This window comes from Panthera leo, chromosome C2 (assembly GCF_018350215.1).
Source record: "Panthera leo isolate Ple1 chromosome C2, P.leo_Ple1_pat1.1, whole genome shotgun sequence".
In the NCBI taxonomy this organism is placed as follows: domain Eukaryota; kingdom Metazoa; phylum Chordata; class Mammalia; order Carnivora; family Felidae; genus Panthera; species Panthera leo.
The window spans coordinates 5,610,774-5,638,312 of NC_056687.1; the positions used below are offsets into that span (position 1 = coordinate 5,610,774).

General features: G+C 48.2%; 1 protein-coding gene across 1 annotated transcript in view; it reads left to right on the forward strand.

Annotated features, from left to right (window-relative positions):
- The window catches only part of DSCAM (DS cell adhesion molecule), a 754,840-nt gene that overhangs the window by 625,045 nt on the left and 102,256 nt on the right, over positions 1 to 27,539 (forward strand). Inside the window, exons 16-17 of the mRNA XM_042902977.1 lie at positions 4,500 to 4,667; positions 15,361 to 15,431. Of these exons, the coding sequence (XP_042758911.1) occupies positions 4,500 to 4,667; positions 15,361 to 15,431 (239 nt within the window). The remainder of the gene's footprint in view (positions 1 to 4,499; positions 4,668 to 15,360; positions 15,432 to 27,539) is intronic.

Here is a 27,539-nt window from a genome sequence, read left to right on the forward strand (position 1 = left end):
CCGGATGGACACAAAGAACCCCTTCGCCAAACAATTCCAGCATCTCACTCTGTGTGTGCCGCCAGCTCAGCAGCTCACTTCCTTCCCCTCCTTGGAAGGTAGCCTGCCTCGTGCCCACGTCCCCTCTTCTGGCACCCGTCTCCTCCTCCACCGTGCCCCACAGATTGCCCAGCGGACCCCAGTGCCTTGGCGTGCTCTCTTGTCCCAGAGTGTAACCACCCAGCCCCCAGGAAGCACAAACTCTCTTATGCAGGTAGGTGCCGTCTTCCAGAACTTTCTTCTTTCTCCAGCCTCCCTTCTCCCTCTCACCCCAAGAACATTCTCCTCCATGGAGCAGACAGAGCAAAAGAGGCTTTCCCTATGTGCTACGTCTCCCTTCTATTAACTAATGCAGTGGAACTGGTCCTTCTCTGAGCTGCCTCTAAATTTTTAAGCATTTAGTGTCATTTTGTCTCCAGAAAAGCCCTTCTGGTCACCGTCATGCCTCCTGGTCTTTGGCCTCTAACAACGAACACTTCTTTAGATCAAGTTCACCCTTCTTAGGTTTGTCCTTGGTGATCTGCTGACCCCTGACTTAGCGTATTGGACCCCCAAGTGGGGCTCCCCAGCGAGCATCCCTAATCCCGTACAAGCACCCTGGTCCCGGTGGGCTCCCTCAGTCCTTTCCCACAGGGATTGCTTGGAGTTTCAGAGGCAGGAATATGACTGTGAACTCCTCCATCTCTCTGGGGCAGATCAGGGAACGCTGCCCACTTTGTCCAAGAACGCTTCGGACATGCCCTGTCTAAACCTCGTGCGCAGCCCTCCAGACCCTTGTTCTACGTATCCATAGTCACTACGTTCGTTCTTGGCCAGAGTCCCCTCTCTTGTACTTGGCCAAACTCCTCGTCGGTCAGCCAAGTCACACACTTGTCAGAAAGCCTGCATCTGAACATAAGAGATGTTCAGCACGTGTCTAGAAAATTGAAACCCAATCTCATTAGGTGTTCTGCAGAGAATATGTGGAGGTGATATGCTACAGGAAAATGACCTGGAACTTCAAGGTAACACAGGTGAGGTCAAAGCCCAGCCCCAGCTCAGAGCGGCCGTGTCAATGGCCTGAGTTTCTGGACCTTCACGATGAAAATAAAAATCCTTACCTCACCAGGATGTTGTAATAATTCGGCCAAATAAATGACTCCAAACCCTAGCCATGCATCAGAATGACCCAGAGAGAGCCTTTTTGTTTTCATTTATTTTAATTTTTCTTAATGTTTATTTTTGAGAGAGACAGAGAGGGACCGAGTGCAAGCGGGGGAGGGGCAGAGAGAGAGGGAGACACAGAATCCGAAACAGGCTCCAGGCTCTGAGCTGTCAGCACAGAGCCCGACGCGGGGCTCGAACTCACAGTCCACGAGATTGTGACCTGAGCCGCAGTCGGATGCTTAACAGAATTAACCACCCAGGCGCCCCAGAGAGAGGCTTTTTAAAAGTACAGGTTCCTGGGCACCATTACCCGGTGATTCTGATTCGGTAGGTCTGAAAGTGCCATTGTCAGAAAGCTCCAGGGTGTTTCCACTGCGCCCACACATTCGGGGACGGCAGGAGTCACATTTGTAAACTGCCCCGCACAGTACTGGGCGACCAGGTCCTACTCCACAAACACGAGTTCCCTGTGCCGCTGGTTGTTCTCTGGCTGCCGCCTTGACCCGCCGCACAAACCCATCGTCTGCCCTTCTCGGGGAGGCTGACCTCCAAGACAACAACACAGATTTTCTTCCCTCTGACCTCCCCTTGGCTTCACCCAGTGCCAGGCACAGAGAATGATCAGACAAGGATCCTGGCAGCCGCTGCGTTCTGTGTATGCAGCTTCTATTGGGCTCTTCTTCTGAGGTCCAGCCCTGTCTGGACTCCGACCACGCTGTCCCATCCCTTGGCCCTCCCGACGCAGAGGGAGCAGCTCCACACTCTTGCTAGATGCTGGGAGTGTGAGCAACCTCTGCAAGCTCCTGTAGCCCAGCCCACACCTTGGCAAATGGTCCCTCGTGAACGATCTTCCAGCGTGACTTATAAACCCTCCTTACACTGCGTTCGTTCTCTGCATCCGGACAGCACCGTCCCCTTCCTCCACTGGGCAGGGAGAGCCGTGATAAATTCCCCTGACAATTTCATTCCTTGCCTCTTCCCGTCCGTGCCCTTAACCAGTCAGTACTCTCCGTTCATGCCTGCATCCCAGGCCTCTCAGATTCCCCAGCCTGCATTTCTGCTTGTGACGTACCCCTAAGTTTCTGTATTTTGTCCGTGGTACACCCTTCCTAGTTGTATTTGCATTTCAGTGTGCATTTCCAGCCTCCCAAGTGCCAGGATCGCTCTGTGGTTGTTTGCAACGCCCAGGGTTGCATTCTCCAGCACACTCTGCTAATAATCCACGTCCTGCCTGTCCGCACGTCGGCGTCTGAGATCAGAAGCCGCATCTCCAAGCCCTGTCCCGACTCTTTTCTCCTGGGCAGTCACCTCCTTGTTTTTATTCCTCCTTTGATGCTGTATCATTTGCCAGAGGGTGTCTGGTGGATTGAACTACGCTTTCTTCTCCTTCTCCACTCGGTTACTTTCAAATCTTCCGGGATAAAACATTCTTTCTCATCTTCTTGACCTTCAGCTCAAAATCCACCCTGTGTTGTTTTGAGCCTTATTCTAATAATCATGATCGTTGACATCATCCTTTTTTCTGCCAAAGAGTAAGAACTGCAAGAAAGAAGCTGAACACACCTTCTGCTTCCAGCCCATGACCCCCGGCCTTGGCCACGACCCCACGGACTACTCATGAATTGATTGGCAGGAGGAGGAGGTGGTCAGTGGATGTCACTATGCCTCTTCGGGCTCTCGGCCACCTCCCAGACACATCCTGGCAATTCAGAAACCTCCACACGGCCCTGGGCAGAGCCATCAACCACCACAAGTATCTGCTTCCTCCCAGGGCTGGTTAGCTACTTTCTCTGCACCTTCTAGTGCCTGGGGGTTCCTCTCTTGTTCCAGACGTCTTCTCCAGAAGGCTTGGCTTTCTCCTTTGCAGGACAAGGCTCGTGTCTACGTGTCAGGCCACTGGTACTTAATCCCCTCACTTCGGGCTCCTCTGTTGAAACCCACTCTTCCCTTCCACCATTGGAATTTTTGTACCAGCTTCTTCTACGTCCGAGTTCTTCTATCTTCAGTCTTCTTGACTCAAGTGACAGTTTTCCTTTTAGGTGCAATGGATATTCATTGTGCTGTGTTCTCTGATAAGATACAGCATTCCAAGGCCACCTTGGAGAAACCTGTTTTGGTACAAGGTCCAGAAGACCTCTTAACATTCACGGCTACCTTTAGGCAGACCAGCCCTCTAAACGTCCGTGCTCATCATTAACGTGGAAGGGGGAAACGAACCCAGGGCTCGGAGGTCTGTGTGTGTGCCATTTATGTATCTATCTGTTAAATACGCATTTAATCGTGGCTTGTCTGCTGTGCATCAGGCACTGTGCAAACACTGGGGACACGGCATTGAACACGGCGAGCATGGTCTCTGCTGTCAATGGAGCTCAGAATCCAGCAGGGAATGCAGAATCTCAGTGGGGTTCCTGCAAGCGAACGTCACCCTAGGGGACCCCGGGGGCTGTGGGAGTACATAAGCGTCATCTGTGTCCACCACCTCCTGTCTTTTTTCTCCCACAACTGATCCCATCTCTTCATCCCTCACCCCCCGCCCTTAACAACCGCCCAAATGTCTTCTGAAATAAGAATTGCGTGCTCCTTATTGGTTGAAGCCTAAATATCAGCAGGTACAAACTGTCACCTCTCCAATGCTCCCTCTTCACATGGGGCACGGGTTCTTGTTAATATTACTGTGGTTGAAAAAGAATCCCTACAATAAATTCTTTGAAAGTAAACGTTGACGCCGGAGACTGAGATTTGTGTTTATGGAGGTATTTCACATTCACCCCTCTGCTTCTGGAGAAGGAAGGACCTGATATGGCTAGAGGTCTTTCTGCTCTTCAAATGCTTTTTAGAACCAGGGATTTGGGGGGGGGGGGGTGGCGCAGGGGGCAGTGCCTGAACCGTAATCCCCTTTGCTGTTCTGTACAATGAGTGCCTTGCTATGGCTGTTTACCGCCTCACTGACATGTGCTTTTACCGCGTGTACTGTCCTCCTTCATATCCACGGGCACATGGGTGGGGTTGCCTCCGAGGTCCTCCCGGACTCAGCCACCCACGGCCCTTGTCCCCGTCAGCGTGGGTAATCAGAGTATGATGTCCCCCTCTGGTGGCCAGCCCGCTGGAACACACTGGGAGCATTGCTTTGAGAATTCACTTAGAGTTGTTAACTTTTCTTTCTTCCCTTCCTCCTTCCTTTCTGTGTGTGTGTGTGTGTGTGTGTGTGTGTGTGTGTGTGTGTGTGTGTTTGATTCCTAGTTGTGAACTGTCAAAGGCAGAGAAAAAAAACTCACGTCTCTATCTCTTCTTTTTTGAAAAACAAAACCCAAAAGACTCCTGGGATTCTGCTCAGAGAACCAAAGATGTTTCCCCTCAACTGAACTCGGCCACCATCATTGACATCCACCCTTCCTCCACCTACAGCATCCGCATGTACGCCAAGAACCGGATTGGCAAGAGCGAGCCCAGCAACGAGCTCTCCATCACCGCGGACGAAGCAGGTGCGTGTGACCGGGCGAGGCCCACACCCCAGAGCCCCCCAGCTGGCCCTCAGGGCTCAGGCAGCTAACAAGGACTCAGGCCTTTGCCTGTGTCTGGCCTTTGAAGGGTTCCCTCCATGGCGCCAGGCCCTGTTAGAGACTCGGACAGTGCCTTGCCTCCTGCTTTGAAGGCGCTGCTCTTCAAATAAGACTTCGTTCAGGGTTCTCGTGTCCAAGAATTAAAAGGCAAACCTAGAAGACTAACAATCTGGTGATATTTAAAGAGCTGCACGACCACTTTTACGATTGCCTTTTACAGTTTACGGTTTACTTTTACAATTGTAAAAGCTGCCATTTTTACACTTCCTTGGTTTGGATGCATGGAGTCCAGGCTGACAGGAGAGCCTTGAGTGTATGTCTTGCCCAAGGCCCTACGCAGCCCAGGTGTGAGAGGATCGCTTCAGTAGAAAATGGCAAGAAAACTCTGTGCGTGAGGAGTTGGGGGGACAGTGGTAGGAGATATTTTGTTGGTTAGAAATGTCAATATTTCTATAGCACACTTTACTGTTCTTTTTCCTATTACAAAGAATTTCATAGTCAGTGTTAAAAATTAAGAGGCTAGGGGCTCTTGGGTGGCTCAGGCGGTTAAGCGGCCGACTTCGGCTCAGGTCATGATCTCGAGATTCGTGGGTTCGAGCCCCACGTTGGGCTCTGTGCTGCCAGCTCGGAGCCTGGAGCCTGCCTCCGATTCTGTGTCTCCCCCTCTCTCTGCCCCTCCCATACTCATGCCCTGTCTCTCTCTGTCTCTTAGTAATAAATAAATGTCAAAAAAAATTTTTTAAAAGAAAATTAAGAGGCTAGAGATCAGCAGTTTGTAGAAGGTAAAACTGCTTCCGTAATCCCACCACCTAGAGCTACCAGTGAACATGGCGATACCACCTCATAAATCAGTCATCGCACACACACACACACACACACACACACACACACACACGTGTGCACGCTCCCCCACATGCATGGCTACCAGGGGGTGAATTAACCAGTTTGTAGAGGACTGAGAAAGCTGACTGTCAACCCACCTCCTGGCAGGAAAAGGGGAAGGAAAACTAAGGAATCAAGGCCAGGTTCATCTCTTGGGAGGAAGAGTGTCCAGCCCCAAACCTAGCTTTTCTTTCTCTGCCTGAAATTGGAGATAATCAGCTACTACCCACCACTGCAATAAAGTTGGAAACTTAGTCTCAGATCCCTTCTTCATCACCAGGGTTAAGAGGATCATCCCCAAATGAGTGAGAGTCCACGGGAGATCTGTTTCAGCTTTCACCGGGGGAATTAGGACTGTTCTTGACTTTCTTCCTTCCACGCACTTCTCTTTGGCCCTCATTAGCGGCCTTCTGGAAGGACATCGCTTTTGTAAACCCTTAAGTACTCGTCTGTGATTCCTAATGATACCTTCCACCATCTACTTAATAAATCGTATCTTATTAGATCTTATATAGATCTTATTAGATAATAAGATAGATCTTATTATTAGTAATAAGAAATTTTCCATTTCTTATTACTACAAACACCACTGTGATGAACATCATTTCTGGTATATCTTTTGACATTTAAGGCTATTTTTTAGGTGAAATTCCAGGAAGTAAGGTTGCTGGCTCAAAAAAAATGCAAACACGTATTCTTCTGATTACGTCAATACCGTCTTCTGTCAATACTGGGTTGGAATGGACAGCTCTTCCCAAACTAGAGATGAGCACTTTTTCTCAACCCAGGAACACATCAGTTCTTGAAAACCGTTTTTAAGGGCAGGCAATAGGATAGCTTTATGCTTGAGTGTCTGGGGCTGAGCCATTTCTATTACTTAGAAACTCGGTGTGATTGCTCATCTGCAAAACAGATGTAATGATGGCTTTCTCCTCCTGACCCCAACCGTGCGGGTCATCGGCGGGGGGGGGGGGGGGGGAAAGGCAGGCTGTGAAAGCACTCTGTAGGTCTCAAACAAGTGAGAAATGCACATCAACACGCTCCTGCAGAAATAGAATTTTATTTAAATATTTCAACAACCCACTAACTTCCTGGAATGTCATCACGTTGTATATTTAGGGAAGACACACTGTCCCCAAAATGTAATCTTTGACGCACTGTGCAAACTTCTCCTTCCTTCCTAACGCTGCCCCGTCTTGACAGCCTTCTCAAGAAAACTGTATTTTCCCCTGGTGCATCTTGGGGCTGCCTTCCTGATCGCCGTTATGAATCCTGCTGCTTTTCTCTGACTCTGCGTGGCCTCTGCTGCAGCTGGCCGTTGCCATGGCAGCGCGTCCCTCCGGGCTGGGCGGTCAGGCGAACAGCCGCGCCGGTCACCGGCCTGCAGTACAGATTCCCAGCATCTCTGCAGACGCTCAGATGCAGAAGCCACCTCCTTGGCTTCCAGGGCGGCCTCTTGGATTTTACCTGCACGCTGGCTGCTGTCGGCTGCTCCTTCCCGCCAGCCCCGCTCATTTACTATTCAGATGAGCGAAGGGAAGATGCAAGGAGAGGAGCAGGTGGAACAGAGTGAAGCTTCAAAACAGAATTTGGCTTTGTCTGGGCGCATAGGTTTTGTGGCTGGAATTTTAAAAAGCAGATTTTCTCAAGGGAGCCTGGGTGGTTCAGTCGGTTGAGCGTCCAACTTCCGCTCAGGTCACGATCTCGCGGTTCGCGAGCTGGAGCTCCACATCAGGCTCGCTGCCGTCCACGCAGAGCTGCTTCAGATCCTCTGTCCCCCTCTCTCTCTGCCCCACCCCTGTCTGCATGCTCTCTCTCTCAAAAATAGATTAAAAAAACATTCACCTCTCAGGCAGTAAGAATCCTCAGATGGAAACTTCCGGAATCTGTAGACCCGCTCATTTTTATGGCGAGGCATTGCCCAAGTCTGAGGTACCGGGGGACATCGGTCAGTACCCACCTGGGTGGGGACATGAGTCGGGGAGGTGGTTAGTTAGGTCCGGGTCTCCCCACACCCCCTGTACTTGGAAGCTGCACTCGGCTTCCTCTGGCCCTTTGCTGCCCCCCACCTGCCATGCTGTGCATGTGTGCTGAGTCCTCTGTCTGGAAGGGCAACCAAGTTCCCGTCTCCCTGGATGACATTAGTGCTCCTCCCCAGCACAAGCAGGAGTCCTTCTGGCAGTTGCCTTTGAGGCATATCATCATTTCTCCATGGAGCTCAGTGTCCCGGATGATGCCGTGACCCCCCTCATCATCAGGGGCTACACGCTGCTCAGGTCTCATTCTTCATGTGTGGCTGGCACAAGGCAGGCCTTTCATGGAATTCTGATGTGGGAGGAATATTCATGAAGATGCCTCACACGATTGTGTTAGAGTGGGTATAACGGTGAACCCCCTATGTGTGCGATGAGGATATATTTGCACTGAAGCTTTGAAGGGCCTCATGAGGAGAGAAAAGGAGAGGGGCACCTGGGTGGCTCAGTCGGTCAGGCGTCTTCACTCAGGTCATGATCTCACGGTTTGTGAGTTCGAACCCCGCGTCGGGCTCTGTGCTGACGCTCCGAGCCTGGAACCTGCTTCAGATTCTATGTCTCCTTCTGTCTCTGTTCCTCTCGCACTCGCACTCTGTCTCTCTCTCTCTCTCTCTCTCTCTCTCAAAAATAAGTAAAGATTAAAAAAAATAAAAGAAGAAAATTAGAGAGAGGCAAAAGGGAAGAAGGGGTGGAAGGTGGAGGAAGAGGAAGCCACACGTGTCCGAGCACCAGCTAAGACACGGGCATCACCAGAGCCAGCAGCCTGAGATTCCTGACCCTGTCCTGATGGGCTGGGCCTTGTTCCCGGTCACAGACTGCAGCCCACAGCACAGCAGGCCCGAGTGTGTGTTCGGCTCGGGTCTGCCTATTAGCGTGCCAATCTTTGAATTTAGGTGTCAGTTTTTAAAATCTGGAAAACTCAGATCAAAATCTAGTAACAATTCCTCTTGAGTGCCTGCTTGTCAAGAATCAGCTGGGGCCAAGGGTACAGAGGTTACCTTGAGGCTGACCATATACTCCCCTGAGTTCATCATCGCCCCACCCTTCTTTCATGTAACGGTTCAGCAAATTACAGCCCATGAGCCAAATCCCACTTACAACCCTCAAGCTAAGAATAGGTTTTTCATCTTAAAAAGAAGAATATGTCACAGAGACCTCCTGTGGCCTGCAAAGCCTAAATATTTACTACTTGTCCCCTTACGTAAAAAGTTTATAGATCCCAGGGGCACCTGGGGGCTCAGTTGGCTAAGTGCCTAACTTCAGCTCAGGTCATGATCTCACGGTTCGTGAGTTCAAGCCCTGCATCGGGCTTCGTGCTGACATCTTGGAGCCTGGAGTCTGCTTCCAATTCTGTGTCTCCCTCTCTCTCTGTCCTTCCCCCACTTGTGCGCGCTCTCTCTCTCTCAAAAGTATTAATAAATAAAATTGTTTTAAAAGTTTACAGATCCCTAATTTAGGCCGTGGTGGGAATGTGGGTTCTGGACTCCTGCTGTATCTTCCGTCACAAAGCTTAGTGCGGAAGGTGTCACTGCCGCCTACACAGTGTCCTTACCCAACATTAGAAAATAGCACGGTTCCAATGCCACAGTCCCAAGTGTGTTTTCATGTGAGGGCTCACAGATGCGTTTGTCAGACACCCTGGTATATGCTTGACATGCATCAGGGGTCTCACTGTCTAGAGCTGTCTTCCTGACTTCCCTCAGCAGCCTCTAGCCCCTCAGAGAGCAGAAGGAGAGAGAGGAAGTAGGGACACAGGCAAGAGTTAATGGGATTAGATCCTAATGGACCGGAGGCGCACTGTCTTACCAAGTTCCTTCAACACCGATCGTCACGTCCACAGCTGACCCTTGATCACAGTCCAGAGAAGCAAGATGTGATCCAGAGGAAGAGTGTCCTCTTTGTGCTGAGCTGGGGGCTGAGAGGGAGAGGATATGATGAGGGCTTAAGGAATAAAAGGCATCCACGTGTAACAGTATACATGAAGGTCAGTGCACAGTAGGACCCAGTGTGGCATCAACCGTTTTCTTCAAGAAGACGGTCAAGTGCACAGCGTCTGCCCACAGGGAAGAACCGGGCACGCCCTGCCGCTGAGCCTTTAGCAATCTGCCCCCGTGGCTGTCGTTTTTCTTCAGCTTCCACTGAAAGACTTTGAGAATTAAACCAAACAAATCATTGGCTGCCTCGCTGTCCCTCATCCATGCCCTACAGTCACTCACTGGCTAACCTAGAATGTTGTAGAATGGTTTGGAATGTTCTTCCCCCTCCTCCCACACCTCCTCAGGTGTTTGGTCCAACCCACTGCCTGCTCAAGCATACTAGGTCCCCTCCCTCCCTCAGCATTCTCATTTTTTAAAAATAGCATCACTCGCCATCCACATAGCATATAATCTACCAATTTATTTTGTTTATGAGCTATTTTTAGTCCCTCCCACAAGGTCAGGAATAGTTGCCTGTTTGGTTCATTGCTGCATCCCAGCCACCTAGAATACCGTTTGGCACATAATAAGTCTTAAATTAAAAAGTTAAATTAATAAACTATTCACTTGATAAATAGTTATTAAATGAATTCCTTTTTTTCCCATGTAGGGGTCAACTGTTCTTTGTTTAATTTGATTTTTATTAAACACTGTCTTTGTCTCCTTCTCCCAGCAAAGAACATTGCTCTCATGCCCAATACCTCCATCAGAAGTGAATGTGTGGTAGAATTGTGCAGTTGCCCGTCGGACATTTTTTTTCCTTATTTTTTTATTTTTCTTAAGTAGGTTCCATGCCCAGCATGGAGCCCAGTGCGGGGCTTGAACTCAGGCCCTTGAGATCATGACCTAAGCTGAGATTAAGGATCAGACACTCAATACACTGAGCCACCCAGATGTCCCCCCACTTGGACATTTTTTAAACCCATTTTTACTTGCCTACTTTTGGACCTGTGCAGAGTAAGCCCTCAGTAAATTCCCCAATAAGGGAACCAGAGGTGGAAACTTGGAACAGATTCCCACTGGGATGGTTCAGCCAGGTTAAATGATTGATTTGGTTCCAAGAGTCTGAATAAAGCCAGGAGATGGCTTTGTGGAGGAGAGAATATTCTGAGGGTAGAGGGGTGTGCCACAGCTGGAGTCTTGGTATCTGCTGATGGGAAGTGAGAGAGAGGACTGTCTGTGGAGACTGTCCATTGAGAGCCACAAGGGGTCAGGTTAGCAGGATGAGGGAGAGGGGCTGTGTCAGGAGGCAGGGATGAGAGGCCAGCCCTGGTGCCCGTAAGAGGAAATCAAGAGCAGAGGTCTGCGTGTCTGGAAGTTAGGAAGGGTCCGTCATCATTGTGTCTCGAGCCAGACAGAATTAGTAAAGGCTGCCTTGCCTAGGAAAAACATGAGGAACTGAAATATCATTTTCACTTACTATCGTTTTGCAGTTTGAACAGTTTGGGCTTCTATAGAAATACAAAGAGTGTTTGTTTTGAAAAATCACACTCATTCTTAATTCTTACCTCCCAGCTTGCAAGAAAAAGCTAGAAAAAAGAAGAAACTATGCTTTCTATATATAGTGATAGCTTCAGTTCAAGAGCATGTACATAAATTCTTAAATGTCAGATGTCAACACGATTTTCAAAGTTAGTTAAATAAGTGAGGACCTAGTGGTTGATCTTGAATACTTTCAGCATTTGGGATTTCAATCTGCCTTGGATTATAACTTTACAGAAATCCTCTGTTTGCCATGAGATGAAGACTCGGGGGCTAATTACAGCTCAGGAAAGCATGCAAATTCCAAAAGCAGACTAATTTTTTCAATAAAGGTTTTTCCTATAATGCTTTAGAAACTTAGAGTGGAAAATTCAATGCTCAAAAAACCAAAAATGCGTCCTAGTTTAATTGGGCATGGCGCTAATGTGTGTGTGTGTGTAGGTTGTTCTTTCCTCCCTTGTCTTTTTTTTTCTATTACTTTGTTTGTTTGTTTGTTTTTAATGTTTATTTATTTTTTGAGAGAGAGAGAGAGAGAGAGAGACAGAGCATGAGCATGAGCAGGGGGGAGGGGCAGAGAGAGAGGAAGACACAGAATCCGAAGCAGGCTCCAGGCTCCGAGCTGTCAGCACAGAGCCAGACGTGGGGCTCGAACTCACGGAGCATGAGATCATGACCTGAGCTGAGTCACACGCTTAACTGACTGAGCCACCCAGGCACCCTTCTATCACTTTATTTTTAAGAGAGGGGAGGTCAGAAACCATTCCCTTCAGAGAATAGGCCAACCAATAAATGAGTTACTAACAAACCACTAGGCTACATAAAAAGGTGCCATGTTCTTAAACATGGTCAGGTCTGTCCTAGAGACAGGGACTGGGGTGGGGGGGCCTTCGGAGAGTAAGGGACCAGCCTGGAAAAACAAATCCTCCCCAGTTCATGACTGCATTATTGACTTCATGTTTTCTGATAAAATCCAGGCCATTTTATAAACACTGTCCTCACATCTTTGTTTTTAAGCCTGACTACATGTCGTCAAGGATGTGAAGCCTGAGACTGTGTGCCACCACACCACAGGCCACGGCCCAGACACACCCAGAGGACGCAGAATGCGGGGCTGTCCCCACACTGTCTCCTGTGCCTCTCAAATGGGATCCTCATGAAATCTGATGTAGCACAATTAAATTAAAATAATTCGGCACCAGTATATAGCTGTCAGACCTCAAAGTAATTTTTCCAAGAAGGATTTTCAGGCCCGAACCCCGTGCTTCCTGATAACCACAGAATCATCAATGTGGGAGAAACCTGTCCCACGGGTATTCATTGGAGCTGCTGTGGAAGGCTCCTGCATTCAAGGCCTGACCCTGTGAGCAGAATCTAGGTGCAGAGCTATGACAACCATTATGGCAGGTGGCTGGAGGCCAGCCCCTCCCTTGGTCCCTGCTCTGGAGTCCCCTTCAGTGCTAGCACATTCCTTTCATTGGAGGATCATCGATGGATCCAAGAGGCCACAGCACCCATGGCGAACCAACCGTCCCCATGACCTGCTGGGGAGAGAGAACTGTGCTCTTTGTTTCAGTGTCTGCACGTTTCTTTCCCCTTCAAAGCGGGGACTTGCTCTGGACCCGGATCGGGAGGCTGTTCAGCTTAGAGTCCACTAGGGGAAGACAGTCTACGTGTGTACCCAGCACCACAGTGACTGTGACGGTCCCGATGCTGAGATGGGGTGCACTGTGGGCATCACACAGGTGCAGGCAGGCAACACTGACAGAGGGAAAAGAAAGCTCCGGGGGAGAAGGTCAGATCTGCCTAGGGCAGATGTGGTTGGGTTCCACTGAGATGTTGGTGGCAGCTGAGACATGAGGGTGCGTGGGGGATGGGGGTGCAGAATGGAAGCGTGCAGAAGGAGGCAAGACACAGGACACAGAACACAGGGAAGTCAGTATGATGACTGAGTGGTTTGAAGGCTGCTCTCGGCCCATGTCCCCTTTGAAACTGGCACCAGCCATAGATGAGGGGCTGGAGCAGGCTGTCGGGTGAGGCTGAGAGCCTCCGTGGGGACAGCGGCCGACCAAGCACAGAAAGGAGACCCACAGGGCAGATCTCAGGGCTGGCGTGAGCAAGACGGAAGGAGGCATGGGGGAAGGAAGCCAAGTGCAGACTCAACTCCTCCTCTCTCTCTCTCCCGGCCCTTGTAAACATTTCCAGGGGCTCATTGCACACCCAGTATCTCCAATTCCCTCCCGGTTCATATTTCTAAAGCACGATGAACCATTTTTTCTGGAAAATCGTCTTCCCCTCTTGGCATTCTTACTCTCTCCTGGTCCCACCAGCCCTGGCCTCTGGAGTCAGCTCCCTACCCCCGCTTCTCCCCCCTGTATGGAGTCATAGGGTCCTGTGGTCCGTCCTCCAGTAGAAGTTGGGTGCCAGCTTCTTCCTGCCCAGTGCACTGCTCACCCCAGCCCACCTGCACACTCCGTCTGCACCTGTCGGTGGCCTCATGAAGGCCCACACATGATCTTCTCCCCATGTCATGTTCATGTGCCAAACTGGGGGTCCCTGCTCCTCTGTGCTGTATGGGGCACGCTTTTCCGCAGGCCGTTCCTCAAGCCTGTGTGTTCCTAAAGCCCACGGCCCTCCTTCCTGCTCCAATTCTGACTTCCTGACCTTGCCTCTTATGATTTAGCTGGGAAAATGCAATCAGGTTTGAGCCTGCTTCCCTCACCCAGCAAGTCCCCCGAAAGCATCCCCATTCTTTCTTCCCTCCTCCCACCCGGAGGTGGTTGCTCCGACGCCCCCTGGGACCCCTACCACCTCTGCTCCTGATACAGCCCTTGCGTCTGTGCTCACACGTTATTCCTTCAAGTGTACCTTTTCTTTTCATTGTGTGAATTTCCCCCTTTACTTCCCCTTATGCAAAACACTCAATGGTAATAACTATTATTGCTTGTATTTACAGAGTCCATGATTTTCACAGCAATCCTAGGACATGCATTTTATTGTCCTGTTAAATAACGAGGGAAACAGACAGAGAATTAAGTCACCTGCAAAGCACCACACAGCTACTAAGTGATAACAGCCAGAATTTGAACTCAGGCAGAAAGACCGAGACACCCACCAGCTTGGCAACTCCATCCGAGTATGGCTCACGCTTCTCCTGAATCAAGGGAAACAGGTTTCCCTTGACCTCCCCTCTCCCCTGATCTGACCTTTATCTTAGCCCTGCCATTGACTTGCGAACCCTTCAGACCAGTTCACATTCACTGTTTCTGCTTTCTTACCTGCCACGTGCTCCTTCCCCTGCCGCAAAGGGGCATCTCCAAGTCCATAGATGTGGCCCTTGTGCAGCTCAGCAGGGATCACAGAATTGTCATTCTGACAGCACGTTTGCATCCGAGGGGGTCTCTTCCTCGGAGTCCTGGGTTACCAGTTGCTTCCACTTCTCGGAAGACACTTGAGTATCTGGTCTGCCGTACGGTGGGGTTTCTCCCAGAGCGTGCATTCGCCGTTCTGATAACACGTGAACTCTCGGCGGACAAAAATATTTTCCGCCTCTGAGTTCGACGCTGTGTGCTCAGTGCCAGCACGTCGCTCACGCTAGTGACCGACTGGAACTGGAACGTAATCGGAATCTCTACAACCGTTGAAAATAAGGTGATGCGACTTGCACGCTTTGACTCTTCAACTTTGCTTCTTCCGCCTTCCAAGGCGACAGACTTTGGGTAACGAGAGTTTTTTAATCAGAGTGCGAAAAACTAAAGTCGTCTAAGAGACTCAAAGGCAGACGAATCCCGATTTTTTTGCTTTGCCCCAATAGCTCTGAACAACCTGCGTGGCCCCAATACCATGTCGCTAAACATGAGCTTCCAAGGGAAAGAGAGGGCGCTCCAACAGCCACCGCAGAGGTTTATAAAAGAAATGCTGTTTTTCAACTTCCTGTTTTACCTGTGAACTTGCTCAGCCTTAGGGTTTATTAATCACGTTGTCAAAGGCGTGGTGAGAAGGCAACAGAAGGACGGGTCCCCAAGGTTCATTGTTCCTGGGACTGGGTAAACACGGGGTAAATTTAGGACCCAGTGACTCCGCCAAATTGATTTGCTCCCTGAAGCTGCAAACACGTTTCCCTGTGCTCCCGGGGGGTGTGGCGGGGGGCGGGGAGGGGGGCGCCTTCTGGGCCTGCGTGTTGTGTAGACTTCAGTCGGTTCTGGAACCCGGCTCTAACGGGCCTGTGGGCTTTGGTCTTCACAGCTCCTGACGGCCCACCTCAGGAAGTCCACTTGGAGCCCATCTCATCTCAGAGCATCCGAGTGACCTGGAAGGTAAAAACACTTGCATTCCTGACGCTTTTTGCGCGGGGTGTGCCCTTCACTCGTGTTAAGGGGTAGGATGCCGAGGCACTCAATTTCGTACAACTTCTGTTTTGCGAAAAGAGATTAACAGCCCTTTTCTTGAAATCGAATATGTGTATCCCCGTTTTGAAAACTCGTGCGGCCGATTCTGTACCCACAAAGAGCGAGGTCGTTTTGCCTTGTTTCCACGCGTGGAATTTGATGGAGTCCTAAGAGCTGGTCTCCACACAAAGAGTGAAACAGATGTGGCCGGCGCGTCTCATTTCTGTCCGGTGGGGGGGGGGGGGGGGGGGGCTTTTTCTAGTGGCTTTTCTCCCAGCGGCACATTAGAGACTGGCACAAAGCCCACTGAGCCGGTGGAATGGACCCCTGCCGGCACTGTTCCACCAGCTCGCGGCGTCCCGGACAGTGCCCATCACGTCCCCTCAGGGAGCCAGGTGCCATCCAAGGCAGCAGTGGCCGCACGTGGCCACAGGTGCGGACTGGCCGCTGGCCAGCCGGTCGCGGGGAGACACAGCTTGAGCGACAAACTGAACAGCTGCCCACTGGGCACAATTTCGTCCGGCTGGCATGTTTTTTCCTAGCAAAGCTGTTGGCGGAGGGAGCAGAGTTGGTGAATGTCCTGGAACAAGCTGGTCACAAGCGGCCCGTTGGGTGCACTGCCCGACGTCACTAACGTGGTGGGGGAAACTGTCTAGGGGATTAGTCATCCCTCGATGTGCTCTTACCATTGATGACTGTAGGTCCAATCCCTTCTATCCAGAATATTCTTGCTGGAGCCAACTTGTGTAAGTTGCACTGGCTCTTCCAGCTCTGGTTTCCCTCCCTGCGTTCCATCTCAGAGGAGAAGTCGACAACCACAGCAGGGTCCTTAAGGGGCTTGCCCCTGAAACCCGGGAAGACCTCACTCATCACACCTGCTGTTGCTGTTTTCCTTCCTGTCCCAGCTCCTTAGAAAAGTGAGCTAGCTGCGTCCATAACACCAAAGGATCCTTGTTGTCATGGTGGTGTTGACGCACTTTAAGGCCACAAGCCCTCCTGCGGCGAGCTCTTACATCCCCTAGCCAGTGCTGTGGCTCCGGGGGACAGCAAGCCAGGACCGTTTAGCCGGACGGACAGTGCAGGCCAAGCAGCGTGGGACGGGGGTGGTGTTTGTCTCTGTGAGCACGTCCGGCAGCTGCGAGCATCACAAGCTGTGTAATAAAAGGCACTCAGCAAGCCGTAGCCCCGTACACATCCCGGCCAGGCTACAGACGGAATGCTGACTCACTCGGGCTCAAAGGCTCTGTGAGGCTTCCTCCACTGGCCCTGCAGCATCTCACACTTTGCCACCGGAAAACACCAGCTATTCCTGTGGTCCCTAAAGCGTTCTGGTCCCTCATGAGAAAGTTGTCTGTCCACAGAGCTCCTACACCGAAAAACGGAAACTTTTGAGACTTTAAGAGGCATTGCGTCCTTTCTGTCTCTAGAAGAAAAAAAAAAGCCAAAATCGGTAAATTGCAGTTATGTTTCTTCTTAGTGTCAAAAGAATGACCATGTTGTGGGCTCTTAGAAGAAAGCCTCGCTTCCGTTAGGTCATGAGCCGATCGTAATGCATGGTTCAGTGTTTTCCCTCGGAGCAGCGGGCCGACGTTGTGTGGCCCGTCAGCACGCGGACAGGTGCACAGGTGACTTAACAGACCGAACGAGGTAAGGGCCGCCGTTCGCTGGCTTGGCATTTCCTGTTGGCCTGATTATGTAATGGAAGTGCGTCCCCGATTCAACTGAATTGTGCTTTTATCTGCAACCCAAAATATATGTAAAGGATGATACATTGGAGAAAATATGCCTTGATGTTATTATGGTGTAGAAGTCCCAGATTTATATCTTGTGTACGGAGACTGATCAGAAAAGGGAAGAGAGAAGGAAGTAAAGAAAGAAAGAGAAATCACATTTCCCCGGAGAGGGAGCCCTGCGCCAGTCAGCAGGATAGAAATCCCCCAAGTTGTGAGAGGACTGGGCTGGACACTCATTCAGGGTCACGGGACAGCTGACGGAAGTAGAAGGTGAGCTCCGTGGAGAGAAGACAGAGGAGAGAATAGCCCTGGGGCTTTGGTGGGAAAACAGCCATTTTAGGCTCTCGACCTCTTAAAGGTCAGGGGCACTTTGGCAGCCTTTCTTTAACACTGGAGCTGGAGACTAAGTTCGTTTAATTACTGTGTAAGCAGTACTCCTGTGACACGCCCCTTCTGTTGAACAAAATAAACAACACGGCTTTCTTTTTTATCCAGCCATGTCTTTCACCAAAGAAAAGTCAAATTTAAAAATTTTCAAGTCTGGTGAAGTTTCCCCAGGGCCCAATGAATGGTCTACCCATAGGGCTCGCCAGGCCACTCAGCACTGGCTGCAGGCTGTCACCCTGCTTTCCTCCAGTGACAATGGGCCCTTAACGTGCCCACAGCTGGCCTCTGCCTCCTCCTTGCGGGTCATGGCCAACACCGCTTGTAACGTTCCCCCTTCTGCCTGCCCGGTCCCTCTGACTCGACTCTCTGTGAAGATGTGTGCGTCTCCAAAGTGGAATTAATTATCGGAGCATCTGTGCCACCCTCACTCTTGGTGACAGTTCAGGGAGACCCCCATCACACGGGTTCTACGTTCTGTTCTACGTTCTGTTGTTCTGTGAGCTCCTGAAGGTCAGGGAGTGTCTCATCCATCTTCGGTCCCCAGTGACTGGCACCTTGGCACGCATGAATGAGTGAATGAACAAATGATTGGCTGAGGACATCTGTGAGCTGAGAATGATGAGGTCCATAGCATAGATGTTCCATATCACAATGGCCTCTGAAGCCTTCCATCGTTCAGCACCTGCCGTGGAGAAGGCACCCCAGCTATGAGGAAATCCGAGCCTCAGGCTGTACTATCATGAGGGTCTAACCCATGCTACAGTGAGGTTCTCCCGAGCCTACCGTGGGTGGACACCCAAAGATGTGAGTCCTGCTCTGTGGGGCAGACGGACGGCCAATGGGCTTCTCCTGTAATTTATTGAAAACCGAGTGGCCGTAATGGTTCACAAATTTTGTGATAGGTGTCAGAGGAAATGGCCCTTTGCACTTCACATCAAATGTCAGCCTTCGGGCAGATGTCCGAGAACCAGGGCCATATTAAATCGGGCTTTTAATACTTTTACGTATTTGGAATTAAATAAAAATGCTGAGCCGCACCTTGGCAGCAACTCTAGAGGTAACATCAGTGGTTCTAAATAAATAAAAATAAATGATACTAAAGGTTCGTTTTCTAGCTCTGGCTCCCCCCTCAACCCTTTAAAGGCCAGAAGGGTCTGCAGAAGCAAATACAATTTACTGCATGTTTTTGCTGGCGTTCCTTAAAATCAGAACAAATATGTAAAGCTACCAATTTTTGATAACAGATTTGATAAAGTACCTGCAAAATCATAAAACTTAAAGGAGAATTCTTTGGTTTGTCAGGAAACTGCGGTTTCAGTCCGTGTCCCTAAGTGTCAAAATCCCGACGGAACAAGTCTCTTTTGAAGGTGCCCATCACCTTCTCTTCTGGCCAGTCTCAGAATCCATGGATTCCATTTTATTGCAAATGCAGGACAGTTTGATTGCCCGCTATTTGCATGTGCTTATAACAGAAAACCTTAAGCATCTGGAATATTTAACTATCACAGGTATTTTAAAACACTTCTCCAGAGGATGCAGTTTAAGGCAGAGGTTTTTTGTTTTTTTGTTTTTCCTATTGACGTAAATATTTCCTTTTGTTTAAAACTAGAAGTCCGTTTAGAGCCGCAGGCCATCCGAAAACTACGGAATTTTCAGCTGTTTCAATATTGCCGTGCTAAAAACAGCTGTCAAACTGATAACTCCAGAGAGGTCCCTGAGAATGACTTTGCCACCTTTCTTGCCCCTTCTGTGTCCACCCCTCTGGCTGGATTTCATTTAGAATGAACAATGTTGGAAAAGAGACACCTGATTTCCATAAAATATGAACATCGCGTATTTAGGGGGTTAAATTTCAGTAAGCTGAAGAATGCTTTTAACCAAACGCCACATCTCCACAATCCCCAGTAATTCCCACTGATTGAAGCACCATTGCAATCTATCTATCGTATGTTTCTGAGATGAGCTCTTCCAATGAGAAAATGGCTTAGCTCGTCATTTAAAAACAGAACTGCCTTCTTGCCAGTGACTTTCATCATAATGATTTAATAAATGGCAGGTTCCCCTTGACTCCTGCATCTAAATCCCCCTACCCAGGAAATGGCTTGCTGTGTTGGAAAAGACAGCCTTCTAGAACATAGCTAGTATTCCCTGGCTGGGATCCCTGAAGCATTTGCTCTCTACCAGGCATTGTGTTCAATTTTGCATACATTATGCCATTAGATCTGTGTATCGAGTACGTCAGGTTTTGTACAAACTCCTGACGTTAAACGGATTTGCCCAAAATCTGAGGGCTGGGGACTATCCACTTGAGGACCCTCACGCAGCTTTTCCAACTGGTTTCTAAGCAACCGAAAAGCTAAGGTACTTGAAATGCCAAGACTGCAGCTTGGGCCCAAGTGAAGTTCAACAAATATTAGTTTCTTGTCCTGTTCCTTCCAACCTCATGTTATAAATTCCACCCGACATTAGTGTTAGAGGAGAGAAGAAAAATGTAACTTTTACCTTCTCCCTCTTTCTTTCCAACTGTAAACTTGAACCTTAGCGTAACTAGACCAGTAAGTCAACACCCCTTTTTCCAACATCAGTTGAAATTGAAAAGGGTTGCCTTGAAATTAATTTTACTTCATTTCTTGCTTCTCACTTTAATCCTCAGGCTATGAAAAATTACAGAATTTACATTTCTTAATCAATTTGTTCTAGAGTTGGATTTACAGCAGCTTTATTAAAAATCCCGATGACCAACATGTGTTACAAATATTTAAGTAACTATCAGCCCTTCTCATATTAACAAGCCAGGCTCTTTCCCCTATAGTAAGAGAAGAAAAATCCAAGCTGATTTAGAAACGTTTTGGGCATCCACATAGCCTAGGAGTATTCTCTCTCAGCTTCTTACAGTTGACTTGCTCTGGGAGGATAGAGGGCATATCTTGTCTTGTTTTTGTTTGTTCACTGTATCCCCCATAGAATTATATTTAAATATGTGTTAAATGAACACGTGAACAATTTCTATTGCTTGCATTCATGTTAAAATATTCATATCAAGAGGAAGTACCTTGTTTTTGGAAACCTTTTTTTTTTTTTTACTGTGTTCACATCTTACTTTTTTGTACATGTATAACGTACACAAATCCCTTTAACAGCCCCATCCATTGCTTATTTGCTTCATTTGGCATATATTTGGCATCTCTCTCCATCTACCCCTTGGGTTAGCCTTCCTGGTTTAGCTGTGTGATTGGCCTTCACCACTGACCCTAGTTCTCTGTCCCAGGGAGAGCCTTGATCCAGACTGCCCAAGGGTCCTGGCTGACCTCCCAACCTAAGCAGGCAATTCTCTTGGTTCCCAGCCCCCAAGTGCAGCAAAAAGATGCTGGCCAGCTTTCCAAAGGCTGCTTAGTGGCCAGGAGTGTGGGTCCAGGTCTGACACCAGGCATGCTGGAGAGATTGGCTGGAACTCAGCATAGGAGGGACATCCCATTGTACGGCTCCAGTTAATTGACCCTGACAGGACACAAATTGAGCTTGGACTAAGGACTAGGATTAAGGCCATCTCCATTCACCGGCTGGCAATGCTTTCAGATGGCTTGTTCTGTAAGTTTCACACTGAGGCTGGATGAACATGACACAATACAAGACGTCAGAGGCACTTTCGTTGTTCTGTTTCAAAGATGTTAGGTGATAAACTGCTAGCGAAGAGTGTTAGGAGGCAAAGAAGGTATTTTTGGCTTCATAGAGAACATTATCAAAAATGCAAATAAGAATAATGATAACAATCACAAAGTTAGAGCTAAAAGAGCGTTCTGGACATTTATTGATGACCAGCTACAGGTCTTTCTCTGTCTAACACAGCAACATCATATTTTACAAGTGAATTAGGTTGTAAAGGTGGGACATTAGGGGAGAAAAGGTGGGGAGCACCTGGGTGGCTCCGTCGGTTGAGCGTCTGACTCTTGATTTTGGCTTAGGTCATGATCCCAGAGTCAGGAGATCGAGCCTCGTGTCAGACTCCTTGCTGAGCATGGGGCCTGTTTAAGATTCCGTCTCTCTCCCTCTGCCCCTCTCCCCCACCCATGCTCTCTATTTCTCTCTCTAAAAAAAAATAAAATAAAATAACTAAGATGGGACATTAGGATAAAAATTGCTTATGAGTGAATAATATTAAAAATTACTTAATTGCCTATTAAGTACACTATGCATAATTTTAGCTATGAAATTTTACAGGGACATATGTGTATGAATATATACTACTTCTGGTGAAAAAATAAGAGTATATGCAAAAATATCACTTGACGACATTTCATCATGCATCAAGGAGGATTAACATAAGTTAAATGTCTCTACAAGTAAATTGCATATAGTAAGAATACTTGGATATCATTTAAAAAGTAATAGATTAGACTTCAGGAAAATCACGTATTACTCCCATGACCACACCTGATAAAAATGACCTCAAGCAACTTACTTTGTCTTTGCTGAAACTCAAACCCTTTACACTCGTTCCATTCAGAGAGTTTTTCTTATTTTATCATAAACGAATGGACTTGTTTATGAGTATTATCTTCCCTGCTCATCATCTATCAGTACTGACTTGATAACAGAGAGGATAAAAGGCATGATGACACTTTAGAATATGCAGGTTGAACCCTTGAATGACAGCCTCAATTTTGATCCCTCTGCAGGATGCTGGCCCCCAGGTGGCTCTGGGTAGCACAGCCCATTCTGCTACCAATACATCCCAGTAAATATAAATATTGTGAAATTTGCCTTACCAAAAAACAAAACAAAAACAAAAACACAAAAAAACAAAAAGCAAAACCAAAACAAAAAAAAAAAAACCCAAAAAAACAACAGCAACAACAAATAAATAAAAATTTTATTTTAAATAATCTAATAATGAATGACTAGGTAGTAACTTTAAGAAAAATAGTCATAAGATTGCCTCGTATTTAGTTTTACTGGTTCTCATAAAATACTAACTCTGCTTTTAACAGAGAGCAAGTCAGATCAAGCTACAGTGAGTATGGTTCTAACCATCATAAAACCAATTGGCACCCATCAAGTGAGTGAATGAAGATACACCATTTTATTTGCTTGATTTTCCTAGAGAGCAGTCATTAAGCCATCTTGCTGATGACATTTCTCATCTTATCAGAGAAATCAAATAAGGTGGTTAAGTTAATAAATGGGGCACCTATGTTACAATGAAAAAATCAAACAAATAAAGGAACACATGTCCGACCAAGAATTGCACAGACATCAGATGACACCTGTAATGTCCTGGACATGTCTCTTAAGGCAAAGGAAGAAATATGATGCTGCTTTTATCATTTAAAACCAGGCTGGACAAAGTTCTTTGTGGTCTGTTTCAGGAAGAACTCTGGCCAGGACAGCATGAGCCAATTGCTGTAGGAGACTGTCCTGTATCCAGTTTCCACATTCTGTGTTCAGGATAACATGAAAGCAAACAGAAAAACACAACGTATGCTTTCAGATTCATTTCACCACTACAAATGCATTTAACTAAATGCAGTAAGATGTAACCAATCAACTCTATCTCGTATAATTTTTTTTTTAAAGCCAGCTCCTCTTTGTAGAAATCTCTTTGAAAACTAGTTTTACGTTCTTTCAATTCTTGTGATGGATTCCTCCCGTTAGCACATGCTTTTGAAAAGTTTAAGTTGAGATGTGAAATAAAAATGCTGTGCGCTTTGAGTAATCACAGAAATATGGGCAATGAAACAATTCTACCTTTTAAAGATATATTACCATTTTTTGTGTTTTTTCTGGAAGTTAACCATCTACAGTTGAAAATAAGCCCTGTTTTTATATAAATAACAGAAGAATTCAGGAGGCATATTATTGACTTCTGGAAGTCAGAGTCCCCAAGGAAGGAAAGTATGAGGTATAGAGTGTGCAGGGTCACTCCAGGGTCAACACAGGACCTGTGGCTCTCTTTGCATTTGGGCATGTGTCGGCCTCATCCCCCATCTGAGAACCAGACTGGTCCCTTGGGGGGTCCCATGTCCAGGATAGCATGTTCCTGACAGGGGAGACTATCCTGTTGAACACTCTCTCAACACTTCTCTTCCATTACCCATTCGTGAGTGTTCATGCCCAATGGTCCTTCAGTTGAGGCCAATGCCTTTCATTACCAAAGCACGAATAAGAAGCCAAGTTTAATAGCTCTGTGGAAGCAATGGGCCGTGTGCTTCAATCATGACACAAAGAGTAGACGGTGGATACTAAACCCATGATCGAAAGTCCACTGTTGATGCAGGCACTGCTGCTCTTCTCATAGGACCCGTTAGAACTTTGCCATCCCCGCAAGGAGGAGGACTGACTCCATCAAACACTCAGCCCCAACCCTGGCCCCTCTCAGACCCTCCTGTCACAGAGGTGCGTCTCCTCACACCATTGCTCACCTCCCATCCCCGCCCCGTGTTCACATCTTACTTTGTTCTAGAGTAAGCTGAACAAAGCTTACTCTAGCGCAACCCATGAATTCTACCCTGCACGTTGATTCAGTCCACAACATTGTGTCCCACAGGGGTCTGTATGCCGTTTCTGTCAAGGGCCAAAGAGTAAGTACTTCCAGCCTTGTGAGTCCTATAGCCTCTGTCTTAACCATTTAGCTCTGCCACTGGAGGGCAGAAGCAGACAGCCAAATGAGTGCATCCAAGCTCCAGTAAAACTTTACTTAGACATACTGACCTTTGAAGCTCACGTAATTTTCACATGCCACAAAATATTCTCCCTCCTTTGAATTTTGCAGCCATGTAAAAATGTAAAAAGCATATACGTTCTTAGCTAAGGGCCATATAGAAGAAATGCCCAAAGAGACTTGGCCCCTGGACCATAGTTTGTCAACCGTGCTTTACTGAAGAAGGCAACGCCTGGGAAGCAGCCGTATGCAATTGGAACACATCACAAATAAGCTTCCTGTCCCTTGGCTCTTTGAACCAAGATTTAAAGCACTGAAGGACTTCCTTGTGAAGTTTGGATCTTCTTTGGTTCTTCTGGATAGAAAATACATAGCAGAAGTTACAAAAACTGTGACAGAAGCAACTCTTCGTATGGTTGAGGCAGACCGTTTCTCTACAAAGACACTAATACCTTTGAAAACACTGCCTTTTGCACTTGCTTAGCAGATCTGGACCAACTGTGCCCCCAGATCTCCTTGGCCACCCTACCATCCCCAGGGGCTCCCATTACCTACAGGGGAGGTAGCCCAGGTTGTCACCCTCTAGTCCGCATAGGAGGAGCCAAGCCCTTTGAGATGACTCAGGTGTTGCTAAATAGTTGGGGTCCCAGCCCTGTGTTCACAAACTGGTACACGCTCTCTTTCGACATCCTAACCAAAACTCCTTTCCCTCTACATCCCCATTGCCTGCACAGTGTCTAGACACTCAGGTGGGACCTGTCTCCCCAAACATCACAGTCTCCAGGTTCATTCTTTCTTGGCTGGGCCCTGGCTACATCCCTTGTTGGCCAACGGAGATGTCTCCTGCACCCCTCCCCACTCTGTCCCTGCTCTTTCCCTCGTATGAACCTGGGCTCCTTCATTCTCCATGCCATTTCTCTCCAACAGACTCCACTCACAGACTCTGGGACACTGCGAGTCATCACCCCTCTGGCCAACTCTGTTTCTCAGAAACATCTAGACATCTAGAGGCCCTGACATTAAATGTGGGATATTCTGGAGACCAGCTCTCAGAGCCAGTACATATAAAATCAAGTAGGGTCTGCGTATGTGCTGTGAATTCCTTTGTTAGGTCTTTGGTAGAAACCGCTGGATAAGCCTCTCTGGCTGGTGAGAAATGCTGTGTGTGGTTATCAGACAGGGTAGGATGGAAGGGACAGTGACATTCCGAAAAGGGAGGGGACCCAGCAAGAGGAGCGATAAACAAATGTTTATTGGCTGGATGAATGAATGACTGAGTGAATGAATGAATGAAATGAGAGCCACCCCACACTTTAGAAAGTAAATAAATGAAGTCCTGTTATGCAATAGTTAACCTCAGTTTGATCCCATAAAATTGTAAGAGCCTGTTTCTAAAATTCTACATGTGTTTTCCAAGCCTGCGCATACGCTTGGCCCCTGCCTCTTCCCCAGCTGCCAAATCTGACTGGAATAGTAACTACCAGCTACAAGTCAGAGTTCCTGGCCTCTCAATACTGTGTGTATTTCAGAGTTCTGTCATTCGCCGTCAATTTCTCAGCCCTGAACTGAATAGCTTCTGTGTTCCAAAGCACGTCTCATGGGCAGATCACATGTCCACTTTGTATTTCACAACATGTGACCCTTCATTCTGTCCTGACCACTGGATGACAGTAACTTTTGGGGAGGGTGCCACGTGGCCATGTGTACCCCTCATAGGAGACACACGGCGTGGACACTGTATTTCGTGCAGAGACAAGGCGCAGACCTCTTCTCTTGGACATCGCTTCGTCAAAACCCACCGTCCATTCACTCAGAGCAGCTGTTCAGCCAGGGGTCTGTGCAGCAAGGCATGGTCCCCCTCCAACTGAGGCTGCATGTGAAGCAGAGCCCCTTCCCCGCTGTGCCACTCACGGGACCATGAAGGTCTGACAGTCATTATTTGCTTGTGTTCCCTTTGGTTCCACAGAGAGACCAGGAAAATGGGTTATTAGTGACCTGAAATTTAAGGAATCAGTGGTTGTTTAACTACATTGTCCATCCCAAGCAAGGCCAATATTCAACTCTGTAAAGACTCCCCAAGACAACAACAGTGGTTCTCAGGCTTGAGCATACATCAGGATGCCCTGGAGGACTTGTGAAAACACAGATCACCACCCCTACCCCTCAGCGGGTTTCTGATTCAGAGGGGATTCCCTAGCTTTCTCCCCACTCCAGACATCCCCACCCCCCACAGTCATCACAGATCCCTCCTGAAGGGTCCCTCGGAGGTATTCCTTCCGGGGTCATCTCTTGTGATCTCGCCTGGGTGCAGCAGGGAAGGTCGACTGCATTCCAGCAACGGCTGGTCTTCCTCTAGGCTCAGGGGAAGTGTTCCTTCTCGGGAACCTTTTTGCCCACAATGGGAAAAGGCACCTCTCTCTTTTCCCTTCCATGCTACCCAGTGCCAACCTTGGGCACCACAAGCATAGTGCTCTGCGTTAATCACGGATTCACTTGCAGGTGTCCACTTGTATGGGAGAGGCACCAGCCCCTACTGCTCTATTTAATGCATCCGTTCACTGCGCAAGCTTACTGAGTAGCCTCTATTTATGCTGGGGAGCAGGGAAGGGGGCTGGAGGGATAACATGAACGAACATGAGAAAAGACAGACCGCCACCCCTGTAATAAAGGGAAATGAGGACAGGTTTCAATTTTAAGTGAATTTGGAACAATCTAAAAGGAAAATTTGCGATTCATTTTTCACCTGAGTTACTCAACAGGCCTGAGCAATGTGGTGTTCCTGGAATGCAGAAGTCTGCGGTAGAGGTTTTTAGCTCTCATGGTTGGCCGGCAGGTGAATCCTGGCAATGAGCAGAGTCCATTCACCTGTGGTGGGAAGGGGGAGGGGAGCGTGCCAGAAACAGGCCCCGGCTAGTGGTTTTCTAAAGAAGAGATGCCTGTTCTCATCACTCACGTCCTTGATGGTGCTGTGAACATTTGCACATCCCTGTTTTTACCAACTTTTCAAAGACCTCTACATCTGCCACTGCGGCTCCCAGGCTGATTTGGATGAATGCATAAAATACTGGCACTTGCAAAACCACACAGATCCATTGACAAGGTGCTACTGTTGTCATGGAGATCAAAAGAGACAGTTTCTTAAAGGAAGTGGGGGTTGGCAGGGGAGGATTGGAGGCTGGAGAAAGGGCGCCTAGAAGGATGAAAGAAGGCTGTTTAGGGAGACTAAAGGAGGAAGAAAATGCCAGGGCCAGAAAGGGG